At 42.1% G+C, this 26711-nt stretch overlaps 2 protein-coding genes across 3 annotated transcripts in view; both read right to left on the bottom strand.

The window, feature by feature from the left end:
• The window catches only part of ap1m3 (adaptor related protein complex 1 subunit mu 3), a 34725-nt gene extending 20294 nt beyond the window's left edge, over positions 1-14431 (bottom strand). The window contains exons 1-4 of the mRNA XM_030434285.1: positions 14227-14431; positions 7487-7643; positions 6766-6833; positions 6176-6306 (exon numbers count right to left, since the gene is read on the bottom strand). Of these exons, the coding sequence (XP_030290145.1) occupies positions 6176-6306; positions 6766-6833; positions 7487-7643; positions 14227-14268 (398 nt within the window). The 5' untranslated portion in view covers positions 14269-14431. The remainder of the gene's footprint in view (positions 1-6175; positions 6307-6765; positions 6834-7486; positions 7644-14226) is intronic.
• Positions 14432-16356: 1925 nt separating this feature from the next.
• c11h1orf210 (chromosome 11 C1orf210 homolog) lies at positions 16357-26253 on the bottom strand. Of its 2 annotated transcripts, none has more exons than XM_030432267.1 (4): positions 26043-26253; positions 19822-20417; positions 19493-19687; positions 16357-17652 (listed from the first exon to the last, which is right to left on the bottom strand). In XM_030432267.1, exons 2-4 carry the CDS (start codon positions 19877-19879, stop codon positions 17444-17446), a joined length of 462 nt encoding a protein of 153 aa, XP_030288127.1. In that variant the 5' UTR covers positions 19880-20417; positions 26043-26253; the 3' UTR covers positions 16357-17443. The 2 variants fall into 2 exon arrangements, with proteins under 2 accessions (XP_030288127.1, XP_030288128.1); XM_030432268.1 differs by having other exon boundaries at positions 26051-26188.
• Positions 26254-26711: the final 458 nt, after the last annotated feature.

Below are 26711 nucleotides of genomic sequence, written 5' to 3' on the forward strand. Positions count from 1 at the left end.
CAGATGTATTTGCAGTGCATGGTTGACTTGGCATCCACTAACAGTTATTACTAGGGACGAGAGAGTACACAAATATCCCTAGGCGCTGTATGTTGGCTGCTCACTGCACCCTGAGGGAGGCAGAACACCAGTTTCACTAGGTTGTACATTGTATGTGTAGGAATATTCTTCTTTTGAACTGTGTCGGATCAACCAAGTAATTGTCTGTATCCCAACCCGAGGGCGCTGCCTTACATCCAGTGTCCCAGAGTGTTGTGTGCCTGATGTGCATTCTCGTTAACTCGCATTGGTTGTGTTGTCAGTTGTGACTTCAAAACAGAGATAACTTTTATTTCTTTGGGATGTGAAATCAAAGGTGAACGCTGACATTTTATTTAAAGGGATAGTTTGGGTTTTTTGAAGTGGGGTCATATAAAGTACATATATATAAGTCGGTCTGTTCCCTACTGTAACTGCCGATCAGCGTAGCCACAGTTTGGAGCAGCAGAGAGCCGCTCCAGCCCAGACGCTCAGCTTTGTACTCCGTATCCCTATGCATTAGCGCAACTGGGCCTCGCACTGTATTTCGGCGCTCGCAGATCACCTGTTAATGGTTACGCTAATGCGTAGGGATACGGGGTTCTACAGTTGAGAAAATGTAGTGACAAAAGAATGGGCGGTCTAACGGCGATGTATAGTGGTGTGAATTTTCTCTATATAACGTACACGTGAACTGATATAGAGTTTTTTAGGTGGGCCTTGTTTTAGGTGCTTAAAATTCGCTTTGCATCTGGACTCCGTTCACTGCAGTACAAAGCTTCCCTACGGTAGGGAACAGACCCCATATAGATATGTACTTTATTTGAACCCACTTCAAAAAACCTGAATTATCCCTTTAAATCCAAACCATGATCTTTTCCTAAACCTAACAGAGTAGCTTTGTTGCCAAAAACTAATCAAACAGCGACTGAGAAATATTCTTTTAAAAACACACAACACAAAAAATGTACTGAGTCCGAACATAACAATCTAAAACCTCAACCAACACACAGGACACAAACTCTTGTCAATTTCATCTTCGTTCATCTTCACACCATATCACCTGACTTCGGATACTTCCATATCCGCCAGAACACTTCTCAAAAAACCACCCAAACGGTCTTACAAGGCAAACTATCAGTTTCCATGTTCATAGATGTAAGGTTAATAAAACAAACCCAAAAAACCAAGCCCATCCAGATGAAACACTAGGTTTTTAGTGAGACACATCTGTACTTGGAATGGGCGGGACTTAAACCTTATGTGGGTGGAACTAAACAGACATTAATTTAAACCTGAAGTTGATCAGAAGTTACTATATTTATAGTTATTTTTTTACAGCTCAGCCTCAGAATTGAGCTTCAGATCAAAAAAAGGTCAATTACGTATATCGGACCTACTCCACCCTAGATATTACCCAAATCTACACAAATGACTATGAGATGATTGGGCAGGTATTTAAAAGAAACCAACAGTCCTTTCATCACTTTGTTATAAACATTTTGAATTGATGCCGTTGAAAAATGACAGGATTCAGATGTTTTGCAGCCAGCATGTGCCTATGCTTTAATTCAAGTCCATTAATTGTGCAAACCCAAAATCTGGTGAGTACGCCACACTGCTAACACATATAGATAGATGCAGATTGACAGCGATCCAAACTGAGCTATCGCTGAAGCAATCTCTTGTCTCCTCTCTCCGTGTACTTTCCTCTGACCCCTTTCTTATTTTAAGTTGCCCCTCACCTGTTTGTCTCTCCTAGAGGGCCGGAGTATTTCCCCCAGGGAGTGACCCAATGTCCCATGCAAATCTGCTGTCCTCACACTCCTCTTTCACAAAAAAAAAGATGGGAACTGCAATGTCAGCCATCATGCAAACACATTAACAATGCCATTCTCGTAACTTAGAATATGATTTCGGGGGCTGTATCTGCATGGAAATTATGCAGCCCCCTGAAAATCTGTCTGTAACGGTGTGGGGGTAGGAGTGGTGCCACAGATAAAACTGTGTTAAAGCAGACAATGTGGCGCAGTTAAATTTGAGTTAATTTTGGCAATATATCTAACCACCAATCTCTGGTTTGATGTGTCATGTGTACGTGCATGTATGAGGTCTTTCCTATTGGTAGACTAAATAAAGCAGCAGGAACGGTATGTGTGTTCCATATGCAGTTTCTAATTTCAGAGATGGGCTGCGTGTGGTCGTGCACAAGTCAACAGCGTGGGTATTAATAATGTCTCTATCTTGCCCCAGACTCATTTCCAGATTGCACCGTGCTTCTGGCAACCAAAACTGCAAAAATGAGTTAGTCGCACTAACATAGAGACAGAGACAGAGAGAGGGTGTAATGATTCTAGAGCCCATACAGGTACATTTGTGATGTTGGGCTACATGACTGACAGAGCTGACGAAGTTGATGAAGTTTGCACTTTTCAGTTAAATTGATCCCTCGGTATCATTGATTGATTGTTTGTCCTTCTCTTGTCTCTTTAAATTTCCAGACACATAGCACTGTGTTAGTGCTGGAAAAATGTCTAGCTGTACCAAGCTTCATTCTGGTATAGGGGAGAAAGATGGTTTTATATTTGTTTAAACCAATCAGAACTGTCTCTGGTGGTCCTTAACCCTGCGAAATAGTCGCCAAATAGTTCTCACATGAGGGGACAGGCTCTGGCATTAAAATGACTAAGGGGCCATCTACATGGAAAAGCTTCTGTGTGTAAACGCACATGTTTTGCATCGTTTTGGCCGATCATCCAAAAATGAATCCTGTGAACCCAGTGCCTGAAAAACGCTGCCCTTGCGTTCACGTGTGGACAGCGAGTTCGCATACTTTGCGCATCGATGACGACAACAACAATGGCGGACTACATGCTTGTGTTCGAGCCGCAGAAGATATCGAGCCTATTAGGTTTACTAGGGCAAAATATTATGCTTCTCTGCCACTATGCTGAGCAAAAAAAGGATTATGGACAACCGACTAGCCATTATCTTCTTCTTGTTGTTGCTTTCTCCTTCTACTGTCAACACCTCTTAAGATGATATGGCCGCTTTGGTAGCAGACAGTTGCTTATTTACACATCCAGAACAATGGAACATAATCACTTGTCAACCTGGCAACTGTAAAGCCAATATTCAGTCTCTTTTAGTCCTGTATTTGCCCCGTTAACTGTGTCTGTGTGTGGTTTGGAGCTGATCAAGTAGTATACATTCAAGCAGCTGTCTGCTGAGGCTGAAAACGACGCTGTGAGAGAGGTGAGATAATGTTGACACATTATTATTAATATAGTGACTGTGACAGTTCTAAATTGAGTTACAGGAACTGTTCAGGCATGGGCCAAGTGTCAAGTGAAGCCAATAAGAACCTTTAAAGAACAAATGGGAAACACAAACACAAAACTCAAGGGTCTTGTTTTCATTTCTACTGTAAATTTCCAATGTCAGCAACAGAAAGTGCTATATAAACACATTTCAGATTGATTGACGGATTGAGGCGGCATTTTCCCCCACTTTAGTTTTCTGTCCCAGTTCCTCCCACCTAGTGGGTCTCGAATGCATGTTGACACATACAACAATTTGAAAGGGCTGAGAGATGAAAGGCGGTGACAAGTGGGCTTGGGGTCGATGTTGGGTTGTTTTGTTGCTTTGCTGTTTGTTTCTGTTTTGCCCTGATTCTCCTCAGAAATGCTAATGAAAGGATCTGGAAGCGGGGGTTGGCAGCAGACTGACAGATTAGCATAACAATAGCAATCATAACAAACACACACGCGCATGAAGGTTTCTACTAAGACATACACATGAACATGCATATGTATCTCTCACGTGCTCAGTCTCTTGCCATACACACACACACACACACACACACACACACACACACACACACAGACATTAGTATGTGTTTTAATGTAAGGGAAAAGAAGCATTTTTGTGGTGCTCAAGGCATGAAAAGGTCAGAGAACTGGAACAGCCTGCAGACAGAGAGACACAGTGAATGTGTGTGTTCACTGTCTGAGGGAGTGTGTGTGTGTGTGTGTGTGTGTGTGTGTGTGTGCGTGTGCGTGTGCGTGTGTGTGTGTGTGTGTGTGTGTGTGTGCGTGTGCGTGTGCGTGTGTGTGTGTGTGTGTGTGTGTGTGTGTATGCACAAGGGAGAAATGACACTTTTGTGTGTCTCCTTGGAGAAGAGAAGAGCAGGGCTTTTCTGTCTGATCGTCTCGAGTGTGTCCAGCTGACGGTGTCATTGTGTTTGAGTGCCAATAGGAGCCTGGTAATTATCAGCCCTATTCAGACACCAAACACACATACTGTACACATACACATACACACACAGACACACACACACACACATACACATTCAGCCAAGCCTCAGCAAAAGCAAAAACAGCACACAACATTACACTTCAATCACACCAATCACCAAAAACAATGTGTCATGCACATCTGAACGTTTGTTATTAACTTTTATATCACTCCATTCACTGGAAGCAAAGCTGAAGAACTCGTGTTTCTATGGTACTGTACAGTGAGCGCTGAGCTTTTCAGTGGAAACAAGTGCCTCCCCGAGGAGCCATGAGGAGGGAAGTGGGAAAACAACTCTGTGTACAATGTGAACACAAAACACTTGTCGACCCTGAGAAGAATAGTGGCTCCAACTCATTTCACTCACTGAATAAAGTTCTGCCAGTCATTATAGCTTTAGCCACCAGCTGTACTATGTTGAATGAATTAACAAATAAGCCATAGGCACTTCAAACAGGATCATCATGTTCTCTTATTCCCATCTCTTCTGACCGCTTACAGGATGAAATACGAAGCTTTTAACTCACTGAAAACAAACTTGAATTTTGTTCCCTGATGGATAAAACAGGCACTGCTTGAGCTAAAATGGTTGCATTAAAATCAGACTGGAGTGCTAAATTATGGCCTTTGAGAGTTCGTAACTCTAAACTTTATCAACCTGATTAACATCATACTTAAATTGCCAGAACACAGTGCCAACACACATAATTGATCAAAGTTTTGTAAAATATAAAAAAATGACTTTTAATTTCATACAACACGTGATTGGCCCACTACTGCAGCAACTACAAACCATACAGTCAAGCACAATGTTTATGAGTTCAGATTGCTGAGATGCCATCAAAACATTTGGAAGTGCGGCTATATTACATGCATGCGGCACATGGCAAAAAAAAGTATAATTTCATGAATAACTGAGAAGACATTTAACATTAAAGCACATCATCGAGCATTGTGGAAACTTTAGTTTGGACAGCTGCACCATGTCTGCAAGGCCAAGGGCTTCTTCGGCACCAGTGTCATCTTCTCCTCAAGAGGACACGACGCTGCAACTATTTCAGGTAAGATAATTGAACTTAGCTTAAATTCTTGAACTTAGCTTGTTCTATACTCTTTCAGTTTAACCAACAAGATTAGGCCAAGATCTCTCAGGCCAATCATATTGTTGCTGCCAAACTTTAAATGTGTTCTCCTCTCTGCTGCGGTCAGTTGTCATTTTGCAACCTCCCTTCACCCCAGTCACCTCCAGCGCCTCAGGTCTGAGCTCACACAAAACCTGCGCATCACCATATAATTCAGATCACTGCCATTTTCTTTACCGAAGACTCCATTGAGGGTTGTACCATACCATGCATTGGCTCCATTCCCCCCTTTAAATTGATGACATCATGATGTGGTCTAATCGCCAAAGAGTATGCACAATTCTAATTTTTATTGTGCGAGTAAAAAAATATTTGTGAATTGCTAACCCTAACCCAAGAGAGAGAAGTGTCTCCTGAATGAGAGGCTAAAATACTGTTTAAATCTAATTTGGAATTTTTTTTTAAACAAACATCATTTTGGGCAGTCTCTAGTGCTTAGTTTCATAATCTGTTATGGGTTACCCGCTAACTTAAAATATATTTAACAACCTTACAGTAGTTGCCCTTTCAAAGTAGATAAAAAAGGAATCAAAGTACTCTATTGGTATCACTGTCACTGACACAACACCAAGCCCTAAGTGTGACTGCTTCACTTTTCATATCAAAAGGGGTATCAAGACAAAATTAGCTCTTTTATTATCCCGTCTCACATGGCAATCCATGCAGTCCTTGTATGGAGGCAACAGTCCTGCATGAAGGTTGTGTAACAGTTTTCTTACTCTTGTAGGATCTTGCTGTCTGTTGTCTGAGGGAAACCGAAGTCCATCACTTCGTCCATCAGCTCGTAGACTGTCACAAAGTTGTCACGGATGCTCTCCTCCTCGAGCTCCTTAAAATATTCCTTAAATACCTACAACAACCAGGCAGAAGCAGTTCCACACATACACACACATTATATTACAGGAGATAAATGACACGCATATTGTTTGGCAGTACTTTCACGGTTTTGCATTGTGTATTGCTAGGAAACAGGTAAATTCATTCTATCTACAGGCTTTACAAAAGAAGCAAAAGCCTATTTCACTGGCAGACGCAGCATCAAATGGATAAATGCAGCGACAAAACAGCCAATGAAATAAAAGGTGTAGCTGCACCCCAATTTGTGTGGCGATAATCAAATCGCAATGACTGAAAAAGCTTACAGTGATTGGTGAAATAATTTTGTCTCACATAGTTTTAGATAACTGTTGAAACTGCACATTATCACTTGACAACAATTCAAACAGGCTAAGTGGGTGATAACATGTTCTAAACACAAGTAGCAAGTGGAAAGATGTTAAATATTTGGACTGTCAGGAAACAGACGCACCTGCACAATTTTGTAAAGAAAGGAGTAGACCAGAGCAGCGTTGGCATTCTTCTTAGTCATCGCCACCACTGAGGAGGGGACTGTTAAGAAACCACTATACGTCTACAGGTGACAGGCAGAGTGTACGGGTTTATAAACCTGCAAATTGTTATGAAACCAGAACTGTGCAAGAAGGAGACATGTGGTGAAGATCACTGGGATACTGTGGGTGGTTACGAGATGAATGCAATGACATACAAAGTTAGCAGAACGCATCACACTCCCTAGCAATTGAGAACATGGCCACAGGGAGGTAAAGCCGCTCAGTTGTCTAATGTGGTGCAGTGGGAATACCACTTACTCACGACTGCTATGCTGAATTAATAATGTGTAAGGAAGTTCGACTGCCCAATCTCGCATTAGGAAAGGAGGGTATACAGTGCATAACACATCACAGCGAAAACTGTGTTAAATTTTTCAACTGGCTGTGAAACGTGGTGCGATGAAACAGAGGCTGAGGGGCTGCAGAGACCTGATGAACAGGACTTCCTATGGTGCTGAGACAGCTAATGGAAGACGCTATTAAGGTCTATGAACAGATGCTGAGAATTTACTGTATTTATGCTGGGGAAAAAAAAAATAGTGAAGAGATTCAGATTCAAACTCCAATCAGGACAATAAAGGCTCGGTTTTCGGCAGACACAAAGGACCCCAGTATTGAGACACGAACTTAAATGGATACAGTAAAGGTTGCTGTGTTTGATCCACAGGAAGTGTGAGGAGCCGTGGCTGACCATGGGTGTCATCTCCGCCTCTTCCTCCCGCTTCATCAGGATGGGCATGAAGTGGTCAATCTCATTCATGTCCATATTACCCATGTAGTTGCGGCAGATTAGCACCTGGATTCATAAAAAGGAAAGAGTAAAATATATATAAAGAGAAGAGGTTATTATAGAGGCACTGCCCAGTAATTACATATGCATAGCTTTTAGTGGAGATACCAGCGCTGAGCAGCCAGGTTTCTTTAAGAACCTCTGGCTGACTACAAACCCTCTTTTTATGGATGGAAATGACAGCATTTTTCCAGGCCCACCTCTGCAGCAAATGTGCAAATTGTGTTTAAAACTCAAATCTCTGAATATGAATGATGAATGACCAGCTTCTCAACATGAAGCAAGAGCTTATACAGACTCCACCGAGTTTGCTCACTCAAGTGATTATCAGGTTTGAAATTATAGCAAAAAAAAGGGTACGCAAACGTAACTTATCCATTTATTCAACGTTCACGTGTTAACTGAAAGAGGACATGCAGTTTCACTGGGCCCTAATGGTCTAAGGTGCATACAGTTTAATAGCATCTTCGCTGTTTTAATGCTGTTGTTGTGATTCTTCCCCCTTGTCAGCTACAGAATAAAAGTAAATGTCTCTTATTCTATAAAAAAAAACATCCATTTGTGCAGTCATTTTTAGCCATACTAGCAATCACAACAGCTGCAACGTCTGTCAATACATTGACATTCTGACCAGCGACTAGTCAGTACAGATTACTACATTAATATATAATAGCACAATCCTGTGAAGTTTTGTGACAGTATCTTTCATGGTTGTGATTTTGCCACAGTGACAGTCAGACAGACACACAAACACCTTGTTAAGTACACACTTCTGTGATAGTTCCTGCCACAAAAGGTGCCACCAGGACCACAAATGTGGGCCAGGGGCATAATTTGGGGTGGTCTATGCCCCTGCTTCAGGTGGCCATGCTACAGCACTGACAAAAATGTGCTCACAGACAGACATATAACCACACGACTCTTAACCACTTGTGTGGCAGTTCCAGGTACAAAAGGTGTATCCAGGACCATATTCTGCCATGATGACACACATCAGAATCACTTTCTGCAAACAAACTCCATTGCGGATGCACTGACAGTACGAGAACAACACATGTCAAAACAACAAAAAGATGGCCCAGAAACTCAAGTTACTCTGCAAACAGGGCTCGTTGGGGGGGTGGGGGGGGGGGGGGTGGGGGGGTTGGCCTGGGCTTTAAAGAGATGACAGCATTTACTAAAATTGACAGAAACGTACACGTTTGTATCACAGAACTGCATCACTTTTGTACATCTAAAACATTTTCAACAGATTTTGGGTTGATCAATATCAGGGACTGTGACTCAGACGAGAACAGTATCAGCTGTTGTCTTGACATTTACCGACGTGGTCACAACTGTGGCTGTTATAACATTTCACACATACACACACAGACACACACACACATTCAGAACAAGATGAGTCAGCAGTCTTGCAAGAGTCTGGACACACAGAGCGAAGTGAAGAAAGAGATCAAAGCTTCAACGCTTGAGGGATCTAGATGAGACACACACACACGCGCGCACACAAAGCTACCCCCCGACTTTAATAGAGGAGTGTGTAGCGCAGGGGTCGCACAGGGGCAGATACAACAAAGGCAGGAGGAAATAAGAAATGAAAAAAAGGAAATGCCAGGAAAGTAAAGTAATCTTGGGCGGGGGGGAGAGATATATGAACAGGCCACTGCTCAGCTTGTGTGAGAGGAGACTGAAACCACAGAGCGAGGAGTTCAGAGGTCAGCAGAGGGAGGGAATGAGATCTTTGATGCGGGGCTGAAGGCCCACGGAAAAGTATGCAGAGATTCACTCTGTAGCTGTGGAAAAGATCTCTGATTGAAAAACATACAGGCAAAAATGCTCTGAACTGCAAATTCTGGCCAGCCATTATTATCACTACTGGTTATTCCATCTGAGGTTTGTCTTGAGGACATAAACAAGATCAGCAGATTTACATGAAGGGTACTTTCTCATGCAGAACACATACACGCAATCAGCCCGGATTTACAGACATGGTGTGTCCCATTTATCCATCAAGGAAAATGGCAAATATTTGCTTATAATTTCAAGATTCCCAGATTGCGAGGACTAGCTGCTGTTCTCTGTTTTGTTTCATTGGAATATCTTTGGGTTTTGGAATGTTGTCCAGACATAATACACAATTTGAAAACAATACCTTTGGCTTTGAGAAATGGTGGTTGTATAAAGTAAAGACAAGTTTGAAGAAAAAAAAAACGAGCCACTGATAAATCAAAAAAGTTTAAAACAACAAAACGCTACAGGACGTTGGTGTTGTTTATCTTCATAGATGAATGTATTCTTTTCTCCTCTGCTGTCTGCCTGAACCAAAGTATGACACACTCAGAGAGACTTCATGCTGCATTCAGGCGCATGTCTTAAACTCTGATACTTACAACACTTCTCAAGGCAAAGTATACGTGCACCGAGAGGGACGTCATGGTGCACCTCATAAAAAAATGTCAAAAATGTTTCCTGAGATTTTATTTAACTGGCAACATTGCATCCAGGCGACGACTGGGCTGAACACTCACAGAAATGTGTTGTACAGAAAACCGTTAATTTCTGCTCACGACGATACATAGATGAATCATGACGTGGCATTATTACAATGTTCCAGTACTTCTCTGAGATTAGATTTAACACATTTGTGATGACCAGGTTGACACATAACTTTTCTTGACTTTACTTCAGCCAACCCTACAGCTGATTACCTGATGCGAGGGTAAAAGCACAGAGAGATGCTAGGGGACTCGTCCTTTGACTATACACGCCTCATGAGGCTGGCAGCTACAGTCACAATGATGATTTTAGAATAGCTTATGTTCCACCTTAAGGATATTTAAGAGTCAACATATCACTGTCATGTCATGTCAGTTCGAATGTGTGTCAGTTAAGCCAAAAGGAAGACATCAGATACTTGAGCAGAGGCAGAACGCATCAAACACAACACCTCACACAAACAGTTAGCACATTTCATGCCCCAAAGCAGAACGCAGCTACTTAATAATCCAGGTCTCATTAAATTCTACTGTGTGTGTTACCCTCAACTCAAGACACTGTACTGTCTGGTAAAAACATATTCTGGTAGGTAATATCTATTGCAAATACCATTACATCTACATCCATCCATTACAGTGAATATGGCAAGTAGTGCAAAGGGACATATCAAGAAATTACAGTTAAAAAGCTTTGCAGTAGAAAAAAAGACATATTCTCTAATGGTTTCTTATTGTGGTGAGCCATTACTGATGGTTAAGAGTACAAAAGAACAACCTTTTTTGATACTTTGCCTGGATTGCAGTGAAATAACAAAAAAATATTTTCTCCTAAAGCATAAAAACTAGAAAATGGATAAGGGATAGTCATTCCATGGGTTTAGGGGAAGCTTGTTACTGGGACACGCAAGGCAATCAGCGGCTGTTAACCATGTGTGAAATCAATAGGAACCACTCGCTCCTGACCTCTAAAGGCAAATAGCAACAAGAAAAAAAAAACCTCACCAGAGTGTATCACTGCCTGGAGGGCATACAGAAACAGAGAAGAACTCCACAAAGCTATCTTCAGTTTGCATCGCTCACTGACAGTTTGGCAAACGTTCACAGCGTGAATCCGAAAAATAAACGTCTATAATCGCTCGGAGAGAAAACACTACAGGATAATGATGATATTTTAGAGTGACACAGCTGTTGGGAGTCAACAGAAGCTGACTTGTGGGTGAAATAATGGCACATTGAAGCGAACGCAAGAGTGCAAAAAGACGCCTCGGAGCTGGTCTGTCAATTGGAACCATTTAACATTGTGTATCCTCACAGAGCCTCTTTTTCCAGCTGAGTGCTAACATCAGCATGTTCACGTCCACAGTAATGTCAAAAAGCTGGTGTCTAGCGTGTATTATGTTTACCATGAAGGTAGAAAAAAGTGTCGCACGTTATATAGTACGTTTCCCATGTTCGGCAGCTTGGCAGGCAAGCTAACATTTGCTAATTAGCCATAAATGCAGAGCACGGATAAGGCTGGTGGAACCTCTAGTTTCAGGAGATCAAGTCATCAGGATTTATCCTCTGGGGACCACAAATACATGTACCAAATCTTAGAGCAAGCTTCTGGTTGTGAAGATGTGTTAGGGCATCCCAAGAAACGGGAAAAAGATTAAGAATAAACCGATTGAAATCTTATGTCTAACTTTATATTTCGCTGTCTCTTTGTAAGACACTTGCGTCTACTATTCTCCGCCGTTAAAACCTGATCTTTTATTGTATATATGTATGCTCGTCTACGTAATGTCTGTAGCAAAGTTTGTTCATTTGATTGAACTGATGAAAACGAGTCTGTCTTGGCTAAATCTGGCACACTGACACTCTAATGTCGATGAATATGCACTGTTCCCTTTATTTCAAACGAATAAAGTCAAAGTAGAAAAGTAAGAGCCGCATCACTTCTGGAACTTCCACTGCGAAGAGGAAACGCGCTGCCGCTCATCACGACCCGAAACTTCTGCTTTAACATGTTCCCTTTTCAAAAATTCTGCAGGGGAGGCACTGGGAGCAAATGATGCCACGCTGATTTCAATAGTCTGACATTTCAGTCTACAGAGCCGGTCCCAGCAGCCAGCAGTGTGCGGTCGAGTGCCCAGGAGCTACAGCTGAGAGGGTGGAGGGATAAAGGGCAGAGGTGGAGACCGGCTCCTGTGACGTAAACTGTGTCTAGAAGTGTGTCTACTGGAGTGGCTGGTTTGGGGTTGCTTAAACATTTGTTTTTAACCGTGGTGTCATTTCTATTTATTTATTTTTTTACCATACCCCGCACTCCAGTCTCAAGGACGTTTAACACAACAGCTGATCTTTCCACTTTGACTGCTGTAAAGGACGGAGGACCTCGCGTGATCAGGGCAGAGAGAGCGAAGCGACTGAAGGTGAAGAGCTACTGACTTGCCTCGAGGCAGGGATGGGTGGATAGGGGAAGAGAGAGAAGAGAGAACCTTTAATCTGTACAATCAGACACCCGGGCTATGAGGGACTGATCCCTTAAATTCCCTAATGGGTATTGTGAAGCATATAAGGCTTCCTCAGCAATTCCTTTTCCTGCCCTCAGATAAATGAACCCTGTGAGGTTTAGATGTAAAACCTGACGAAAAAAGGGTGAAAATTCTGTGTCATCTTTTATTCATCCCATACATGACTAAAAAGCATTTTAGAGAATATTTTTAAAAAGACACAGTCATTTCTGGATACTATTTGGGGACTAATTTGTTATTAATTAAACTGGCAATTAGTTTCTCCATTAATCATTTGGGCTACATAGTAAATGTCAGACAATTATTCAAATGTGCTGTTAAGAATAATAATCCTAAGGTCTTTTTATTGCTTGTCTTGTCTGACCAATCGCACAAAAGTAAGGCTTGCACGACGTGGTAAAAAAAAATAACTACACACTCATTTTGACGGATAATAAATGAGTAAAAATGCAAACACAGTAAGTGGTTCCACCCTCTCAAATGTAAATATTAGCTGCTTTTATTATGCTTCTGACGGCTGAACTGAACATCTCTGAGCTCTGGACTGTTGATCAAGCATAACAAGCAATTTTTCAAATCCTCACATTCGAGGATCAAGTAAGCTTAATGCTTGGCACTTCGCTTTCACATGTATTACTGTTATTAGTTCAAATTCTGTCAAGTTACTCGTTAACTGAAGCTCCAAAACACAAAGCATACAAGTGTTTTAGACATGGTTTTGTCCCTCACAGTGCACTTCTGATGTATGTCAACCACGTGTGCGGACGCAATTTTGTCAGTGTCTGACAGCATTTTCTTTTACATTAAAGGCGCAATGCGTAGTTTTGGGGAAGAAATTTGAATCAGAAGAACGAGATCTTCATTGACAAAATCAATCAACACATTCTCGTCGGTTCATGACTGAATAAACAAACTGACCTTGAAGGACACAACACAATTTCATACTGTTTTGCTTTGTTTATATGTGGCGGACCCTGCCACCTTTCTAGCTTCAAACAGTGTTCCCGGGACCTTATCTTCCTCTGACAGCAGCTTGTTTAATCCGTAAATAGAATTTCGTATTTGTATTACCTCATTAATATTGTAAATACTAGAATTCTGAGTTTGAATTTCTTCTCCAAAACTACACAGTGTTCCCTTTAAATGTGCCTTTTTAAAAATAAAAATAAAAAATAAATAAATAAAAGAACTATAATGGGATAACCTTTGGGTAGACTTTTAAACTTTGAAACAGGACACATGAGCCACAGTGCAGCAGGCTGCATCGCTGCACAAGAACAAGCCCTCTGTGTACACTCAACATTGGAGAAACGAGTTTGGCAAGTTGAGCCTCTCTTCCTGACTGCTCTGTTACATGAGGCTCACTGCGCTCAACCTGTAGGAAGTCAGCCTGTCTCTGCCGGCACATTGGAGTATCGTGGAGCATAAATGTACAGTTGTTTCAGAAAATGAAAAAAAAAAAAACAGCCCTTACATGTGGTGACGTTTCTGTACTTTCTATTAGCGAGCGCGCTCTTGTAGCAGGTGCTCCGCTCGCGTCAACTTCCCCCCTCCAACAACAAGTCGCCTCAAACTTACCTTTCCCTTCAGGTCCAGGATAAATATCGCCGACGCCGACATCTTGGTGGAGAGTAAAATCCTCGAGAAGAAGAAGCAGCCTGGTTAATATCTGGGTCTACTGTAAGATATGGGTCACTTGAGAGGACTGATATCCGCTCCCATCATCCTCCTTCCTCCTCTCCTCCACTCTCTTCGGTTGGTGCGTTCAGCTGCAGCTCGCTGCTTTTCCGGAGCGGAGCGTCAAGCTGGCTGCAGTGGAACAGACACGACTTCCGGCCGTCAGCCAGCTGGGATTTATTTCACTGAACCCAGAACTACAGATGGCTGGACTGGAGTAACTAACTGTATTTGACTTGTTTTTTTAGGCATGTGAACTTAACTTGACTATAGGCCCATTCCATGCTAACCTACTTATAACTTTTACTTCCTTTTCTTTTTAGGGGTTGAAATATTGCAGCAGAGGTTTATTTCACAGCTATGTCATCACATAGGGGCCTACAAAACACATGGTCGGATCATAGGCAGCAGAACATTTACATAACTGATATGACATATATAAAACATATATATAGACTTTATAATAGATAGATTTACATTGTTTAAAAAATGTACAATATACTCCACCTTGACCACCTAAAACATTCAAACATATGTTAATATTCTAGGTAAACACAGCCTACTTTTGATTCAGCACTTTGAAGTGTACTCACTTCTGTAAAACGTGTTGTACGAATAAACTTTGATTGATGAACCATATTGGTAAATGTAAACCTGTATTTACTGTATATATAGAATATATGTATTCATGCTTATATAGAACCACGGCACAACTTATTGGCCCTACTGTTGTTGGTACATTGTTGTCTTTTTGTTTACAATATACATATTAGTCTATACACATTTTTAGTTTATTGACCCTCTTTGTATGTCTACTACTATCCTCCTGTAAATTGTTCTGTATGTAACATTGAGCACAGCAATTGTGTCAAAATACTTGTTTTGACAGCCCTCACTTTAAAAAGTAATAATATAAAGTACATTTTGTGCACTGTGAATGCAGGACTTTTATTTGTAATACAGTATTTTACAGTCATTGCTACTTTTACTGAAGTGAATTCATCATCATACTTTTCACTCTACTTACCTACTCTCACTCTCATACTGCAATAATCTGAAAATAGTAACTGTCAACTTCCATATCCAGAATCGGTCAACTCGACATAGTGGGTGGATTAAACCAGACAAACAAAACACACCTGCAGTTACATTTCATATTAAACATGTTAAACCAAAACATATACTGTATGAGTGTTTTTGTTAAATATCAAAAAATTGCTACATTATTGCAACAACCTGCATGCGAAGTGGGTAAAACTAGTTCAGCCTTGACAATTAAAAGTAACAAACATATTATTCAGTTTCAAATATGATGTATAACCTAATTGTAAAACTTTTTGAAAGGGGCCAGTCTACATAAGTACTTCCATTTTTTTTATATACATTTTGCTGATGTTACCTCTGAACTTGAACACAGAACTTGGACTTGGAATGGAATGGAATATTTTTATGTTGCTGTTTTGCTACTTTTACTTATGTAAAGGGTCTAAAAACACGTATTCATTTGTTAAGAAATCAAGCACAATAATAACATCCAATTGTGGTGTAGTATTGGTTTACACCAATATGGTGTGGTATATTTCAAACATAATCCTCATTCAAATTAAGTGGGCTGAGGGGTATTCGTTTGTTCAAATTTGCGTCCACGTCTTCAAGAGCTGCCAAATGAAAATTCTGTAGGCTTGTTTTATTTTGAAAGCAGCATCGCCACATTGTTCCGGTTTCGCTCCGGCTCCTCGATGTGGAGTTTACGCGCTGTGTTTCCGGGTAGCAGCCTCGCCTGACAGCCTCACACAGACCTGTCAGACCGCTCTCATCAGCTGGACGCTCTCAGAGGCTCCAGGCCTCTTCTCGAGACACTGTGTCAGGCTTAATTACTGCTGCTGAGGCCGCTGCTGTAAAGTCTGAGGAGGAAGGGGAGTGTGGCGATTCAATCAACACCAACTGCTGGAGAGACAGACCAGTCCTCAGAAGTTTGGATTTAGAATAAGATTGTCGACCCATTCAGACAATCCAGGTGACACTGTTTCATAATTTTTTATTTTTTTTTTTATTGAGGTCACAATTTTACAGAATGTAGATGGAGCAGTGCTGTCTGAATGCACAGCCCCAGTCTATTGTTAATCCTCTAAAAATAGCAGTTAAGTGGAAAGTAACTAGTTACAAGTAGGCTAATGCTTTTACTATAATTAAACCAGCCTACATTTATAATGTAGCAGCAGGCGTACCTGTTCTGAGAACATCTGAAGACCTTTATAACACACATTGGACTGAGCCTGAGAAAAAGAAAAAAAAAAAATCTTAATACACAGTGATGCTGGAACGACACAGTTGCACAGATATTACCTTGATATTTCCCTCGCGGCTTTTTTGCCTCTTGTAAAGCTATTGATCTGTCCAAGAGCTCTGATGTTCGCAGAGCATCACAGAGTCCTTATCTTGCTGATGCCACTGAGAGCTCTGTAGAAAGGCCGGACTGGACGTCAGTCATGTTTTACACCCATGCATACTGTATCTGCACAGTCGCATCATTGACAAAACATGACAGTGCAAAGAAGAAACGTTTCCTGTTTATATTCAGCACAACTGTTGTTATTGGTTTAAATCGTACTGAGGTATTTTGCATACCTCCCGTGCTGTCAAATCAAATAATCAATAAACAAATCAGCCCAGACAAAAAAAAAAGCCAAAACTTGGCAAATGTTCGTATTTACAGAAGACACTTTAATCTCTTTTTCACTCTTTGTTTCAAGACAAACTCTGATTCCTTTGATTATCACTTATAACTGAGAAACAACACTTATTCTGTTACTGTTATCAAATATACTTTCAAATAAGGCACGATATATTGTATAATACATTTTGAAATTCTCTCTTAAGGATCTTCAGATTGCACATTGAGAACCACTGCACTGATAAAGCACCTTGTCATACTGTGCATGAGATTTTCTATGCTTCCCTGAACTTAAAATGTGTCCCAAGTACCCGTTTTGTGATCGACAACGTGTCTCTTCCACACACGAACGTAAAAACAAAGAAAATGTTGGAGTGGAATCGGTGGTTTTGCACGGCGGTGGAGGTGTAGGGAGAGAGAGAGAGAGAGAGAGATGCTGCCCTGTTAGGCGATGGAGAACTCAATTTCATCCATCTCATCCTCCGTGTCCTCCGTGTCCTCCATGTTCTCCGCCGCTCTCTCAGCCCTCGCTCTCTCGCTGGCCGGGATGTAGTTGTCCTCGATGAAGCCGTCATCGTCTTCCTCGCTCACGGGAGGCATGCAGTGAAGGTTATTCCCACGAGTCCCGTGCATGGCAAATTCCACCTCCAGGCCTGGGATCAGTACATCACAGAGACACATGAGTCCACATTCATTGCAACAGTGCTACAGTAGATGTCATTCTGACTGACCGTGGGGATGGTGTTCAGAAGTGCGTCACACAGGAGATTGGAAGCTGTGAGGTTACACTGGTGTACAGCCTGCAGCTGCCCTAACAGTGACTGACGAAGTGGATTTGTGTGATCAGATGAAGTTTGACACTAATATTGCTCCCAGATGAGCTTTTAATGATTATTTAATGATTATTGTTCTGTCAGCTCAAAGGCAGAGAGCATGTCTTTAAGAACAATGACGTTAATCCCTGCACATTTGTTACGTTTTTGAACATCCCTCGTTAGTTTTGGACCGTGAGAGATTGTCGTGTTTGGTTGAGAATAGACTGATGTGATATGAAGGAATGTTTAACAGGCCAGAAACAACGCCTGATGCGTCACACTGGCTGACAGTGCCTGTCTCCCTCAGCTCATAAAGCGAGAGAACAAATATTTTGAACATAAAATGTAATATTTCCTTTTAACAGCTTCAGATTTGACTGTTGATGTGCGTTTCTCTTTTCGTGGACAGTGTCACGTTGTGTAAAAATCTGTGAACATGAGTTACTGTGTCATGTATGATGATTGATGTTGGCCACACCCTCGCTGATACTGTTTGGTGTTTTGTCACCTGGCAGCAGCATGCCATTGACATCACCTTTTATCGTTTTAAAGGCAAGAGCTGTTCCTTGTTTGCACACAGAGCTAGATTGCTAATTTTCCTGCTCTGTCTGTCATTTGGTGCTTGGCAGGGAGTGTATATCGATTTAAAAACTAAAACAATGAGCTGAAAAACACTAAAATGCTCCACTGAGCCAAGAATAGCCGAAGAACCAGGTGATCAAACTCTTTTTTGACACCAACCGACTTTGACTATGCTTAGTCGTTTGTTGATATAAGAATATGGATTAGCGTAGATTTTAGCGGTCACTGAACACACTATGGCAACAAGGACACAGCTTTTTATTTCTGTTTTTTTATTCTGCATTCTAACTTTGATTCCAGACTTAATATTAGTGTAAAATATCCAATGCATCACCATGGGGATAGAGGTTTAGAAACATGAGCAAAACGCTGTGATCATCACAGCAAATTACAGCCTCGTTGTTAGAAAGTTGCGGTTGTGATAGTGGGGACACAGCCAGGCATTCTGTGGGCCGATGAACTGACGGACCAACACACACAGGAGTGTACGACAATCGCTTCATGAGTTCTGTAACTTGACGTGGCAGAATGGTTTGTGAGTGTCTTTCTACAACGTCGGGTCGTGCCAGGTGAATCTGTTTTAAAGTTATGCACCTTTTAGTCGGAGGCCTACACTGCTGCGTCCTGTTTATCCAATTGGCATGAACAGCTTATCAGCTGTTCTTTGACTCACCACAGATCTTTCCAGAAAATCTTGTGCAAGTCAGTGAATCCATTTGGAAGTTGCCACACCCCACTTGTAGCCACAGTGTTTAGACACACACGCTGTAACACACACTTGACACCCATTCAAAATGTCAGCCTCCTAGGGCCAAACTGTGGCTGTGGAAGGGCTGGAAAAATGTCTGTGTACTGACAGACTGACAGAGTGATCTATAGAGCTGCTGGTTGCAGCGAAAAACAAATGAAGAGTGCCATTTTTATTTTGGGGGGTTTTTTGGATTCTCATCACTCCTAAAGGTTTATGATCATCATCAGTGCAGCTCACCGTTTCCAAAGCTGAGAGAAACAGGGTGTGCACCGGGTCAAAGAGGCATTTCTTCCTACTGTGCATTAGTAACTGAGGTTTGTCACATTAGGGATTTTTTTAACAAACCTGATGAGTCACACTGGCTGACGGCGTCTGTCTCCCTCAGCCGTGTGTGCCTGTAGCTGGCCAGGTAACGGCGGACCACCTGGCATTTGGCCAGAATGGCGATGATGATGGAGACGGAGATGGCTGTGCCGAGGACGGCCACCAGGAACTCCCAGTTGTGAGAGGTATATGAGCCCGACGGCTTCGTCAAGGTGGCTGCAAGAGAGGAAGTAAACCACATCCCACATTAATCTTTTGTGGTCGCGAAGCCGCCCCGTGGTTTGATCATTCTCATCATCGTGGAAAGCACCTAAATGTCTCGGCTTAGTTTATTTCCTCTGAATTCTTACCATTTTGTGCCGCTGTTGGCGCAGCTGTAAAACCCGAGCCATTTGCTGCTGGTTCCATCTGGCTTTGCTTTTGTCTGTGTGGTCTCTTACGGGGTGTGACGTCTCCTGTGTGGCTCAGTGTGCCTCTTGCTGGATGAGACCCGTCTCTTTCATTAACTCTAGCATGTATCCATGTATCGTGGGTGTATATCACACATAATGTCCGTGAAAGAACTGTTTTTTGGGTAGCCTCTCTTTCTACAGGATCCAGCAGATATGCAAAACTTCAGCTGGAGAGGAGCTTTTAATTCCTTTATCTGAAAGGGACGTTTGTGCCTAAGCTGGTTAGTGTTGTACTGTCGTCAGCAGGGATCAGATAAACGGGATCTGAGGGAACAGTTGCAGGGCAGGCATCTCCCCAGATGAGGGAGGTAGCTGTCTGAAGGATCTCTGTTGACCAGGAGCGAGTTGAACCTTCAGAGCTCCACTAGGTGGCAAGGTTGAGTGACAGGGGGAGGCCTCGGTTCAGAATCAAGTGAAAGGTGGCGGCAGCGTTATCATCCTGTTTGTGAGCTGAGCTGTGGGCCAGGTTCCTCCTGCTGCAGTCCCACGAGGCTCTAAAAGAAAGCGTGAAAGAGGAACAGTGAACTAAACCAGCGTGACTCTTTTTTAATTTGTGCACTCCCCCCTTCAAAGGAAAGAAAAGCAGCTCTTTAATGGGTGTAGACTGAGTAAACTGCAGCGCTCCTACATCCCACGTGCATTACGGCTTTGAATTCTTTTTGGGCTCTTTGGGCCAGCGGATGCATATTTCACGACGGAGCCACACAAAAAGACTAGAACAATCAAATGACCTAAATATTTCACTTAGTATGTATGAAGAGCGAGAGTGTCATCATAAAAAGAGAGAGAGAGAGAGAGACTCTGCCTGTGTCTCCACAAATCATAATTGAGTACAAGCTGTCAGGAGCTCAGGAGGATATCATCCACAACAGGAAAAGTGTGTCGCAAACAGGAAGTCCCACATAGCGTAGGACCTTCCTCCGTGAGTCTAGCTGACACAGAACACCGGTGAAGTCGCTAATGTGTGTGTTTTTGTGTGTGTGAGAGTCGGACTGTGTACAGCATGTGTCACAGCTTCCCACAATACAGGAGGTAAACACATAATGATTCTCAAAGGACAATTTGATTTAAAAAAAAAAAAACAACAAAAAAAAAAAACGACTAGACATGTTTGGTTCTGCCACGCCCCTCAGTGTCTCATACAGATGCACGAGCGACCCCTTTACCTTCTGTATGAGTCGCACCGAGCTTCAAGTTGGGTCAACACAGAAAGGAAATGGAGATGTAAAATGCCATTAGATGTAACCAATATTTGATTTTGAAGCGAAAACGCCAACCTCTCGGGAAATACACCTTTTTGGTTTTTTTTGTCAGAGCGTTAGGTGAGGAGACCGTTCTAAGGCGGAGCTAGCAGCCAGTTAGCGTCCCTTCGCTGAAACCCTGGCTCTGTTGAAGATACCAATCTGTAATTACCACAGTATCTTTTTGGTACGTTTCCTAGTAATCAGCAGCTTCCCGGAGTCTGTGTTAGTAACTAGAATGGCATTCAGTAGAGCGTGTACTTCTGCCAAAGACCCCTTGAATTAGATCAAGCCTAATCCAATGTCGAACTTCAAAGCCCTGCATCACTCAATTTTTTACCCCATCCATATCTGATTCACCATTTAACTCACAAAATCTATTTATCAAATTGTACTCGCTCATAGATTCCAGCTACCTAAATACATCAGGTTTTTTTCATCAAAATTCATGCATTGTTCCCTTAGGAACCCTAACCCTAACGCCCTATCTTGCAAATGTTCAAATCCTGGATCCGTCCCATTATCCGGGTCCTCACCAAAAAGTGAGTAGGGTCTTTTCTGGGCCTAGACCCATCCTGTATCTGAGTTTTGTGGAAATCTGTTCAGTAGTTTTTGTGTAATCCTGGTGACGAAGCGACCAACCAGCAAATGAAGAAACCAGCCACGGTGAAAACAAGACTCCGTGGTGGCAGTAATCAGTGAGGTAACAGGTACTGGTAGGTGGATTTTGTAATGGCCATACGGAGCCAGGCTAGCTGTCCCCCCCTGTTTCCAGTCTTTGTGCTAAGCTAAGCTAACTGCCTGCTGGCTGTAACTTTACATTCACAGTTCAAACACGTGAAGTGCTGATCCTCCCACATAAATCTCCACAGGAAAACAAATAAGTATATATCCCCCCTAATATGGTACTATTACCTTAATTAAAGCAAATAAATACATTAAATTATCATGGCTGTAAGTACTCTACACTTTCACTTGCTGTCCAGACGTCCAGAGAAACTGTATGAAAGAGAGATTGTTTGAAAGAGAGAGGATCTTTGTGTACAGCTTTTTGCAAATGTGCCCTCTATTTGCATGCAGAGTCTGCAGGTCGGCTCTGCGTATGTATACAGTAAAATTGTGAGGGTGAAGCCAGTGAAGTTTTGTCTTTGTTGATCATTATCAAGTGTTTTTTTTATCATAAAGGCTGTATTCACAGTTAATATAATTCGAAACGAACACCATCAAAACGTTACATCCAATCATGAGGGTTACAGGTCGGCTACTTTTAAATCAAGCTTTCATTTATGTTTTCATTTTAAGCCCTGTACTTGCATTTGCGCGCGCATTTTCGAAGGCTGGTTTGCACTGAACAGAAACAGAGGTTCCGACTAAAATGCGGAACTTACCAGCAGTATGGGTCGCGTGTACACGTGTTATAAAAGAAATAGCTTTTCTGGAAATAATGCATTTTTTTTTTATTACATAGTTGCTGAAAGCCTGACATTAATCTAATGAGGCCTTGCAAATCACATAGTCGGCTACTCCTCTAAACTGATAGTCTACTTTAACCTGGGATGAGCCTGGCAGAGATCTTCCTGTTAAAATACACCGTTTTGTGTTCACTGAGTTGAATGCTGCAGCTGGGTAGATTGGGAAATAAAATCCCAAACGGAGCTTCCACGAGGCTGCAATTCTGTTGGACCCACACCTCTGAAATGATGGTTAACCATTCCTGAAAATGTGTAAAATGTATATAGAATCTCATCCACATCTTCTTCCTTTCTCTGAAATGTGGTTGTTGCATTGTGTCCAGATTAAAAATTATGTATCTCTCTCTCTCTCTCTCTCTCTCTCTCTCTCTCTCTCTCTCTCTCTCTCTCTCTCTTGCTCGCTCGCTCCTGGCGCTCAGGTGATTTTTCACAGCGAGAGGGCCCCGGCTGCTCAGCGCCAGCCATTAGGGCCTCTTCCTTTTCGTCTTCTCCAGCTATTCTCTTCAGCAGTGTTGGCGGTAAACACACCGACAGGGCTGCTTTTATCTCTTCCTGTTCTGTCCTCACACAGGCAGCACAACAAAATATACACGCCAGCCAAGCAGCACAGGACTGGGAGCTACAGGAGAGAAGCCTGGGAGCCAGTGTGTGTGTGTGTGTGTTTTTTCGTGTCTGTGTGTGTCAGATGTGGCAGTGTTTGTGAGTTCTGCTTTTTCTGTTTGCGCGTGAACGTGCATGCGGAAGCGGCTACATTTGCATCTTTGTCTGCACAGCGTGTTTGAATATTATTATTCTCAAAGAGAGAAGTCAGTTTTTCTTCAGTCGTTCTTTGTTCCAGTGCCCCCAATTGTGAGCTGGGTGTTAGTTTACAGACAGTAATGACGGCCAGAGGATGTGAAAATGTCCTTTCTGTCGTCAAACTGAATTAACATCAGAATTTGGTTCTGCTCATGGAGCGCCGTCACGTCCCTTTGAACAGACAAATGTAACCGTAAGCAATTTTATGGTTGGAAATTTGATTACGCTGGCTGGGATGTCAACTCATGCAGTGGTGGAAAATAAGTTAATCCATTCAAGTGCTGTGCTGAAGTCCATTTTGAGTGCAAGTTTCATCACGTCTCAGAGGTGAACACTGTGCCTTTTACTTTTACATGGAGCAGTGTTTCTCAGCCTGTTTTGGCTTGTGTGCCCTTCGAAAAATGTTACGTTTAAAATGTTAATGATGATCAGATTTCCTGTGACCTGTTAGAAAAGGCTTGGACCCTGGGTCAAGAATCACAAGACTTGACTGCTGAACTGTGTTTAATGTTGTTAAAACTCTATTAAAAGCTTCACTTCGACCAGAGAGAGGCGCTTGAAAACGTGCATACAGTCATCCAACCCTAGTCCTTCACAAAGAAATCCAAAGTCCAGCAAATACTTAAACAAATGTTTCTTGATTTTTTTATTTTCAATCCGCTCAAATATAGACAAAAAAAAATATGATCAATATGTGTTAGTTACTACAAATTGTTACAGAGAGCCTCTCATAATTAACCAGTGAAAGAGTCAAATGAAGATTCTGTGGTTTTTTTACATCTGAATTGAATTCCCAACATAGTGGAGAGGGCTAAATCGAAAGCTTTAGATGTGTTTAGGTTTGGAAATGTGGAAAAATTACAGTAATTGAATAATAACAAGTGATTAACTAAGACGCTCAATGTCAAGTGCCTGGTAAAAATCCTCTGAGGTGGGGGGTTTACTTGGTATCATGACCTCCGATCCTCCTGGCTACGACCATGTTAGCTAAAAGTGTAAAATGCTATTTATGCACTGATGCATCAGTATTATACAACATTTGAATGTAAAACATGATGATATATTAGTCAATAACTACTTTTGATACTTTAAGTAGACTTTACTGATGATATTTCTGTACTTTAAAAGCACTTTTACCTTTTTATTTGATTTATTCGATGGTTATTTGTGTGGGGACAAACTGATGGCACACACCACAGCATTTAAAGCCTAAGCTAATTTGCAATGCCCGTCCCTTGAACTTTCCAAAAACTCAGAACTCAGAGAAATCTATAATGAAAGCACAATGAAACAAGAAGTCACAGATCATTCATCGCTGCACGACTGAGTCCTTATGCAAAAGAGTTCCTCTTCCACCATGGAGCTTAATTTGAATGAAACAAAAAATACATCCACTGATAAAAAAGTTAATGTTAACCACATGCCTTTTGACAAACTGCTTACACTTAATGTATTGACTTCATATAATCCGAATCAGACTTGACTAAGCAAACATCTCTCTCTCTCTCTCCAGCTCAGCCAATCGTAGATACTGAGAGAAAATCAAAGAGCCGTCCTTCAGCTGACCCTCGCCCCAACAATCCACAGAGCAACACACAGAAATCCTCCCTCTCCGCCTCTTATCCCGCTGCCAAGATCTGTGTTTTTGTCCCGCTTTGAAAATGTGTGGAGGAGTCAGGCTGGGCCATTGTTTGTCAAGGATAATGGCATACGGTCTGGTGAGCGCAGTGAGTTAAAAAACAGCCGGCAGAGACATTGTTTATGAGCGCGATTATTTAACGCACACACTGTAAGTCAAGCTCACAGAAAACCGCATCTCTGAATAATGATTAACCTATTGTACTCTTTGTTTTTTTCCCCTTTAAGTTGAATTGAAGCAGGGTCATCGTGGCTCGGGTGAAGTGGCCTACATTGTCGTGTTTGGTTTTCTGCCTTTCAGATCTGGCATAATGGCAGTGTCAACAGAGAAAAACCACAGGGACACAACGAGCAAACGCTAACCTTAAACTGATAAAACAACACACCGCACAGCACCCGCAACCTGACCACAAAGTGTGACACTTGATATGTAAAGATGAGCTTTAGCACCAGCTTCCTTTATTGCATAAAAAAGTGTAGATCTGCTTCCTAGAAAGTGGAAAGATAGTAAACAAGCGAGCTGCTAATGGAGGTCACTGTTTTGGGTGAAAACAGCAAGAGGCCGGCATGCAGCAGGTGCAGGAAACAGTCCAGCAACCTGCTAAATAAAAATACTGTGGCTGTGGCTGTGTCGCTTTTCTGTATTAACATTTTTGAATTTCTATTGCTGCTATGCCCAGAATGATAATGAGTCGGTCAAATAGATTTTACTGGTCTCCTTTTTGGTCAAAACCTGAAGTGATACTTAAATTTCAACCGTTTTTTTTTACATTTTTAACTCATTTTCAGGTGCATTTTTATGTACATTGTGACATTTCTCTGATTTGATAATTATTGCGTTATCAGTTTACAAGATAAGCCAAAACCCAGTAGGCAAATAGAAACAGTCATATGATCTTTAAGTAACAGTCTGTAGACGACACTGTCAAAGCTGCCTCCTTCATGGGACCTGCTGTGTTTTCAGTCTTACCTGATCACCTGTGTGTGTAGTTTCCTCCAGCTTCAGCTGCTTCACCTGCTGTCTGTCTGCGTTCAACTTTCACGTCGGCCTGCGCTTCATTTTCATCTGCTTTGTCCGTAAAATGGAGTAATGTTGAGCAAAGGTTGAACGAGGCGTGCTCTGCCCAGAAGGACAAGTTAATGGGTAACTTTGTAACCAAGGTGCGCTCCCTCCCGCCTACTGGTGCTGCTCTCTGACCAATGGCACGGCAGACCTGGTCCGAGGCAAACCAGGAAGAGGTGACTTATGAGTAATATGTCAGTATGTGTTTGAAATTGAAACCAGTCCGACCGGCTTTTTTTGCAAATAGATGTAGTGTTTGTGTAGATATGGTTCCAGTGGGTAATCAAATAATCTTGTTCATGTCTGCTTTGTGTGGCGTTCGCCTCTTCTTGTGCTGCGCCTGCCAGGTGCCACACCCCGCTCTGTTTATCGAAGACATAAACCCTCCTCTCAGCCCTTTTCAGATGTGGGAGGTAATCAGACAAGATACAGTTTGTGTGGACAAGGAGGTTTGTTTATTTAAGACGCACAGCCTGAGGGTAGAGAGCAGACCTCTGGTGGCTCTGAAAGGAAAAGCGAGGTGACCCTGAAAACAATAGGGCCACTTCCCTCCATCTCCCTCCCTCGCTCTTCCTC

Source organism: Sparus aurata, chromosome 11, assembly GCF_900880675.1.
Source record: "Sparus aurata chromosome 11, fSpaAur1.1, whole genome shotgun sequence".
Lineage (NCBI taxonomy): Eukaryota > Metazoa > Chordata > Actinopteri > Spariformes > Sparidae > Sparus > Sparus aurata.